Source organism: Cloeon dipterum, chromosome 4 (genome assembly GCF_949628265.1).
Source record: "Cloeon dipterum chromosome 4, ieCloDipt1.1, whole genome shotgun sequence".
Classification (NCBI taxonomy): domain Eukaryota; kingdom Metazoa; phylum Arthropoda; class Insecta; order Ephemeroptera; family Baetidae; genus Cloeon; species Cloeon dipterum.
In genome coordinates this window covers 25711397-25719843 of record NC_088789.1, presented here as the reverse complement: position 1 = coordinate 25719843, position 8447 = coordinate 25711397, and the positions used below count along the sequence as shown (strand labels likewise).

The 8447-nt window shown below is 40.2% G+C and overlaps 1 protein-coding gene across 2 annotated transcripts in view; it reads right to left on the bottom strand.

Moving 5' to 3' along the window:
• Positions 1-175: 175 nt before the first annotated feature.
• The window catches only part of LOC135943314 (protein krueppel-like), a 94564-nt gene continuing 86292 nt past the window's right edge, over positions 176-8447 (bottom strand). For both annotated transcript variants that reach the window (XM_065489789.1, XM_065489791.1), the window contains 3 exons: positions 7586-7920; positions 4283-4843; positions 176-1963 (listed from right to left, as the gene is read on the bottom strand). In XM_065489789.1, coding sequence (XP_065345861.1) covers positions 1778-1963; positions 4283-4843; positions 7586-7920 — 1082 coding nt within the window. In that variant the 3' untranslated portion in view covers positions 176-1777. The remainder of the gene's footprint in view (positions 1964-4282; positions 4844-7585; positions 7921-8447) is intronic.

Genomic DNA, 8447 nt, shown 5'->3' with positions numbered 1-8447 from the left:
TCCCGATCCTGCGATGCTTGCTAGCTATTCAGTCTTGGCCGCGTGTTCCTCCTTCATCGTTCGTGTTTGTGTATAAGTGTGTGTGTAGAATCATGCGTGTGGCAGGGCGGAATCGTCGCAAAATCAAAAAAATCATCAAAATGTGAAAATAAACCAAAATCAAACAAAAGATTAATAAAAGGGCCGAGAGGATAGTTTATTTTTGTTTCTCGAGTCGCCAGAGGCGTAACATAAGCGCTGCAAATCAGAAATAAAAAGAGGGAGTTGAACGGAGACCAAAGCGCAGCACTCTGCGTTTGTTAAAAGGTTGAAATAAGTCTGGACGTTTTTTTAGCTCAACTAATATTGGCTTTTCACAAAACGTCCAGACTTTAATCAAATAATTTTTACATCTTGCTTCATGAAAGAAACTATTAGCCTGATTTAACTCCGTTCAATTCCCGTCTTCACAACCAAAAATGATGAATCTCGCGGCGTGCACACGAATTGCACGCCGCGAGATTAAATAAGTTGCACCACATAATAGACGGCATATAGGACGTTTTTGGCACAATTTGAAATAATAAAAAAAAGGAATAACGTATTGGGAAAAGGGCGGCAAAGGATTGTGCACGCCTCCTCATCACAATGTTCGAGGTAGCCCAAGGCGTGCCGGCCTCGCGCCACTGAGGTAATAAAGTTATTTGTTTGTTGCTTTCGCAAAAAAGAGGAACAATGAGAATCATATTGATCGATTGACCAAGGAACTGTTTGTGTGACAAATACCGACCAACTTACCAACTATATGTACACAATATGATCTAATTTGTTTACTGGGCACAAATTACTTGGCACTTGCGCAAACACTTTTCATTACAAAATAATATTTTCACCTCCTTATATACTGGTGTCGTTCGCAGTAGATTTGTCTCAATTTTCTAATTTTGTAACAACCTCTGCTCAGCACTCGCCGTGGCCTTGAGCTCACCAGGTCCCAGGTCTGCGCGCACACATAACATGGAACCGGGTGGCCGCAGAGGAGCTTGGGCCCAATCTGGCCATCTTTTCGCCTCCCGCACCGAGGTCTTTAAATTAAAACGCCAGACATTCGTCCCGAAACCTGCTGGAAAGGTGCGCAAACCAGCAAGTGGCGAGTCGGAGACGGTGCGTCTCCTAGCCCACATTTTGAGTCTCTCTAAACTAACCACCTTTTGCCATCTCACTGACAAAGGGCAGCCAGTATTAATAATCCCCGAACTGCTCTGATACTCCTGAGAATGCCTTAATAATATGAGCTGGTTAGAATGATAAACCCAGCATACAAATAACAACAACAAGATTGGCCGAACCACGCATTTCTTCGAATTATTTAAATTGTAAGAAACTGGTTTTTGGGATATTGTATTAAATTATCTTTATTAAATTATGGGGACAGGTAGTTGCTGCAAGACTCATAAAATTGTGTCTTGGATGAACAAAAAAATTAATTTTGCGAGTAAATTATGTTGAAAAATGAATATTTTATGTTTTTCCCCTTTGGTCAAATCTGGGAAACCGCGGACAAATTGTAATTTTACGGATTTGGAAAACCCTGCATTATTAGCGTGTCTACTGCGCAACGTGATTCGGCAGCCAGCGTGAAAATGTTTTCAGTCCGCCCCACTCTTCCTTGCAACGAAATTCCTAATTTGATATAGGTTAACGTTCCAAAGTCGACCTTTTGGGTTTAGTGAGCAATTTATAATGTGAGGTTTTGTTCTATCTCTCTCTCTAACCTACTAGTTTGATTCGGCTACCATTAGGAGAGTCGCGACCAACTCGGCAGCAACCCGTTGTTTTTTGATGTGCAACCGAAATCATTGACAAAACGCTGTCCTTCCTCGTCGTTGTTGTTGTTGTTGTTGCTGAGCATCTTGGTCATCGACAAATCTTCTGGTTCTGTCTGCACTGGTGGCACCAACTGTTCAGTAGACTCGTACGGCACCTTCAAAAACACAAGAGGGAAATTTGAACGTTAGTAAATGCAGGCGCAAAATGTTTTTCGATTTTTGGGGCAGGCATGACTGATTTTTGATACATTACTCCTTAAATTTACCTCATCAAGTCATAATTTTAAGCGCATTAAGCCTAAATTTCGGTAATAAATTATTAAATCAACCTGCTAGCAATAAATGGCAAGTATAACATATTTTATATAGTTAAAATTTCCGAAATTTCCGCTTTAAAATGCCAATTTTTGCCTCAAACTTGACTTTCCTGAAGATATAAAATTAAAATTTCAATCTAGCAACATTTCTGAGTACCATAAAGCCGCATCAAGATTGAACAAAAAATTTATCTTAAAAGTTTTTTTCCCAAAAATCACTGGGGTCCAGATTCGTGCGACGCGCAGGTATGGCGTTTGGTGGAGTAAAGAATGGTCACGTGAAAATGCGCGAAAAGAAGCAAGTTTTTGTCAATGTTGTGACACAATTTGCATTACTCTGAACTAATTGTGTCTTTTGGATCGTAAAAACAAACTCTTGACACTCGTACGGCAATCCAAAGAGAGCTTTTTGTTTCCCACATTCAGACGCCATCTTGGATCTGCGCAGTGCGAACCAATTTTATCGCACATCTGGCCCCCCGCTGAATAAAATGCGAGCATGTAAGAGCGGTTCCCTTGTGAGAATAATAATAATAATTTCCTAGCACACTCGAGAGAAAAACAAAATAATATAAACCCACCGAAAAAAAGGGGAAGAACGAGAACTAAATAAGAATGCCAGGTGGGGGCGTGAATCGTGGTGTCTGGCGGCAATAGCGAGCTACTAAAGGTTTTTCATTTTCCTGTGCCTAATGTTAGGGCTCGCGACTCAAAAGCTTGAGGTGTTGAGGTGGAACTGCGTTCCCTTTGCTCCAGTGCACGATTTAAAGCTGCTTCCACAACACCAACGAAAGCCTCGTACACAAAAGTAAAGGGGGAATGTTAAAGGTTATTATTGATATAAATGTATCAGTACCTGAATCGGTTTCTGCGCTTGCGCGAGCGTCAACAGAACTAGCCACAGCGACACAATAATCATTAGTAGCATAGAAGCGAGCGTGCGAGATAGTTCATCCCAAAGCCAGCTCGAAGATGTGATTGATGGTGGCGCCTGTACTGTTTGTTGTCAAGACTGTGCGCGTTGCAAAAGGAATATATCCCTGACTGGGTAAGAAAGTTGTTCTTTTGTTTTAATCAGCGGGGCCAGATGTGCGATAAAGTTGGTTCGCACTGCGCAGATCCAAGATGGCGTCTTAATGTGGGGAAAAATGCTTTATTCGGATTGCCGCACGAGTGTCACGAGTTTGTTTTTACGAACCAAAAGACACAATTAGAACAAATAATGCAAATTTTGTTACAATATTGACCAAAACTTGGTTCTTTTCGCGCATTTTTACGTGACCGTTTTTTCGCGCCATAATCCACTAGACGCCGTACCTGTGCGCCGGCACAAAAAGCCAACATACTATCGAAAGTGTCCGAAAATAACCAAATGCACATTTTTGGATTTGGCATGAAGTGCAGATTCAAAAAATGTTTTTTTTTAAATCCGAGCATTTTTCGAAAAGTTATGGTACATTAAGGAAATTTAAAAAATTATTAATTTCTTAAAAATGGTGTTACTTTTCGAAAAATTCTCGGATTTTAAAAAAACAAACATTTTTGGAATCTGCACTTCATGCCAAATCCAAAAATGTGTATTTGGTTATTTTCGGACACTTTTGATAGTATTTTGGTTTTTCCACGAGGACACTTTAGCTTTTACCAAAAGCAACACGGTGCGGAAAGTGTCCAGTCAAAATCACCCTCTAGCCCAAGGGCGAATTAAGAAAAAAATCTTATGAAAATGTTAAAAACGCGCAGATTTTGGGGCCATTGGGGGTGAAGGGCGGTGATTCTGGCGCCAGTCAATGCCCCTTGATGTGGCACGTCCACTCGTGTTTAGTTTTTGAAAATCCAACCATTTTTCGAAATACCATATTTTTTTCCGGATATGCCGCCTAGCCATCTCAGCGGGTTAACAATATTTTCATCGGTTGATGAAAAATTAGGGAGAAAGATTTTTCAGGGCGAATATTTTTGGGTTCTCTTAAGACTGACTGACGGTGTGTAGCTTGTCAGATTAAGTTGACACCGCCAAAACTGTCCTGCGACCTGTGATTTTCCCTAATTTATGAACGACTTATCCAGCATAATTAAAACTAGATCAGAGCTTCCTTCTTAGAATGCCTGCCCTCTTAAGTAATTCGGTTAAATTTTATAAATTATAAAACTGACCTGCAAAGTGCTGTTGACGCGCACGACGCTTCGTTCTTGCACAATTTCCATCGGTGTGAAATTGTCCGACTGCGAGGTGCTGCTCTCCATGTCGTCATCCTCGATGGTTTCGACGGGCGAGGAGCCCATGCTGGTCAACGTGTTTTCTTCTGGTGCACTGCACTTGTGGTGGTTCAGGTGGTGCCGGCGCCGGAAGTGGAGGGAGCATCGTTTGCACTCGTGCGGCTTTTCGTTTGTGTGGATCAAGTTGTGTGCCTTCAGCTGGTTCGAGTCGGAGAATCGCTGTGGGCAATTCAAGCACTGGTAGGGCCGTTCGCCCGTGTGCACCCTGAGGTGCCGCCGCAGGTTGGCCACCTGCACGAACTTGCGATCGCAGTGCTTGCACGTGTACGGCTTCTCACCCGTGTGCAGCCGCCTGTGCGTCTTGAGGTGGTGGTCCCTGGTGAAGCGTTTCTTGCACTCTGGGCACTCGAACGGCTTCTCACCTGTGTGCGTGCGCTCGTGGTTCTGCAGCACGTGCTTGTAGCCGAAAGTCCGCTTGCACATCTTGCACTGGAAGGTCTGAAAACAAATCAGAAAAAAAATATAATAAAATACAGTATATTTTTTTTTGCTCTTTTTATCCCTGTCCGAGGACCGGGAAGGGCGCGCACTGCACTAGCACTTATGGTGAAACCCGGGTCCCAATAACACCGCGAACGGATAACATGGGCGCACCAGGCCGCACAGGGACCCAGTCCACTCAAGGGCCACTTGCCTCCGCACCGAGGACTGCATTGAAACGCTAGACATTCGTCCCGTGAAGCCAAATCACGCATGCTGGAAAGGTGCAAACCAGCAAGTAGCGAGTCGGCGCCGGTGCGCCTCCCAGCCCGTTGAGCAATTTGAGCATTTCGAGTAGAGCGTATTCCAATACAGGAAATGGAAACAGGAAACAAGAATTCCTGCTTTTTTCCGGGAATTCCGGCAGGACAGGAAAATATTTTTCAGGAACAGGACAAGACAGGAATTTTGCTTCAAAACAATTCCATTCTTGATCTTTTATATCAAAAATATATCATTTAAAGACAGCATAACTATTCATTTTGATATTGCTTTACAACGCTTACTTTCTTTCATGTAACTAAACATTTAGCCTAAAAATTATCCTAAAAATTATCCACAATTTTGCTTTAATTTTTTTTTAAAAAAGCACAACTCTTTAATTATAGTTAGTGGTGTTTGAACCAACAAGCATGTTACCAAAACAATCTACTGTATATAAAAAATAACATTTTTCGCTATTTTCTGCAATTTTTTCATTTTAAGAATTTTTTGAAATCCTTTCTTGGATATTATGTTCTGTGCGGGTGCGCATAGTATTTTTTCCGTTTAGTTCATAATGGGAATTGGATGAATTAGGAATTATATATCAACAGACACAATTCAAAAACTTTGAAATTCTGTCAAAATGGAAGTTTCAAATAATTAAAAGCAAACAAAAAATAGGTATAAAAATTAAATAAGATCAATTTGTTCAATAGAATTTAAATTTAAGAAAAAAAAACAGGAAAAACAGGTACAGGACAGGACCGGAAATCCAAATTTGGAACAGGAACAGGACAGGAAATTTTACCCGGAACAGGTCAGGATAGGAACAGAGAAACCTTTCTTGAATACGCTCTAATTTCGAGTCACTAAACTAACCACTTTTCACATTCGTGTGAAAATTGCTATGGTATGTTTTACTCCGCTAAATGAGGCACATTTATTTATTTCTAATTATTCCACTGATCACCAATAAAAAAAAATGAAAAAGCCACATGTACAAAGCGAAGTTTGCTGCGAATCTGGGCAAATCAAAGATAGTCGAGTCGGGAAAGGTCTACTAAAACACATTCAAAACACGCTAAAATTTATGTCAGCAGTGATATTTGAGATCTGATGGAAAATATTCAAACTGTCGGTCTTTGGATTGTTTGTAATTATGTAACCGATAATATTGACCTTGACCGTTGTGAGCAAGTTGCTGGATAAATATGAAATGTAGATTTTTCTAGACACCAAAATTTTCAATTTTCCTCCATCCTGTCTAAAGTTAAAATTCACCCCAAAAATCTCTAACTTTGATTTCCTACGCATAATATATAGCAAACGAAACTTTTTCTTTCCTAAATTTGGCTTAATATTTTTAATTGAAATCTTTCTGCGTCGTAAGAAATTTAATTTAAATCAATTTAAATTACAAAATTTGAAGCAATTTTAATTTAATAGTATTACAGTCTGACGAGACATGACTATCGTTCTAAGCTGACAAATTCCCTGTTTAAAACCGTTACACCAGACCTATGGCATCGATTATTGTCACAATTGTTGAAATAATTTCAATTTTAATAGGAAAATTTTGAAATAAACTGTTTGTGAAGAAACGGTTAGTTATTTTTACAACGAAAACCACACGAGTAGGTTCAAAGTTTAATTTGCTATGATCTTTTTCAAATTATGTTACCGGCTGAACATAGAAGATACACAGGTTGCATACTACACAAACCTCCAAAGACGCTCAAGTCGCGTGTCTGTTCCCGAATAAATAGGATTATATGAAAGAAGCGAGATAGCAGATATGTATATATTGTGTTATTTTTGTTGATAGTTTCTTTTGGAAATGACAAAAGAAAGTCATCGATTGTAATCGTGATGCTACAAATACACAAAGAGAATAGACCAGACAAAATACTTTTAAATAGCTTAAACTCACTTCATTTCATGTAATTTCTGGTTGATTGAACCCGATTATCCGACTGTGTATGATTGTCCTCCTTGTTCTACAAATTTTCTTAAAGCAGCGTTAAGAAAATCTCTAAAATCAATTTATGGACTTAATTTGAATTTCTGAACCTATTATTCCGGATAAAAAAGGAAAGTTGAACAAGAGTTCGTTGTCTGGTTTAAAAATGTTGATGACATCATGTGACTTTTTCATTCCTGTCAAAGGGTTCACGGTAACTCTTTTTTCCCGTTAAATTACGAAATATCTTTGCCCAATCCTGCTTTTACAGTCTGGTCTGGTAAATAATCACGAATATTGGAAAAAGACGTAATTTTTTTCTCATATTCTGATGTAATACAGGAAACACGTTTTTTTTAATTTTATACAAACAGGAAGGGACGTAGGGTTTTAAGAATACCCAATTTAAATTCGCTTTCCCTCTAAATTTAAATTATTTCTTTTCGCATTTCCGTGCAGTGTAAATTTTTTATGATAAGTTTCTAAACTTCCCAAAAACTGCCAAAAATAAAAAAAAATTACGGCACCTTTCTTACCTTGTTGCGAGTAGGTGCGGGTGAGTTGTCCGGACTGTCTGACGGGCCAGGGTCCATTACTGCCGGGGAGGCGGGGGCCTCGACTACTACAGGGCTGACTCGGGCGCGTGGCCTCCGCTTCTTGGGCACATGCTGCGTCTCCGGACTTACGGGCAAGAAGCTGGGTAGAGGCAGGCCAGAATTGCTGAGCGCTTGCCAACGGTATAAATGCAGGTAGGCAAATGCCGCAAGGTTCGCGCTCAGGTCGGCATTATCTCTAAGGGGCGACGTGCCCGCCGACTCGTCAGACGCCCCCGGTTCAGTCCTCATGAAGCCACAACACTCGACCGTGGAATCTGTGAACATAGTGAGAGAGAAATGGTTAGTTTGTTCAATTCATGCTTAGCGATCGAAACCAATGGAAGGGAAATAATTGTCGTTAGTTGATTGGTCGAACTAATACGCGTTTCATAATCTTCCATAGAATGGTTATGTGTTGAAAATTTAATTTATTTTAATATTTAGGATTGGATTGGAAACATTAAAAAAGCTTAAAAAGATAATTATAGCCCAACACGGAAACATTATGTGTCAATTAAAAATTTCCCAAATTTACCGGAAGGATTTTATAGAAATTGCTTTGGGGAAGGGACATTAATGGAATTTAGTAATTCGGCTAGACAATGTGATAGAAAAGGTTCCCGATATAATAATCACCAAAGACGCGAATTTCGGCTCGAAACCCGGCCAACAAACGCAGGGCGGCAACAAATGAAGCGCCCGGCAGTCAAAATCACCCTCCAGCCCATAAGTGAATTAAGAAAAAAATGCTAAAAAAGCAGATTTTGGGGCCGTTGGGGGTGGAACAGTGCTTAACATACGC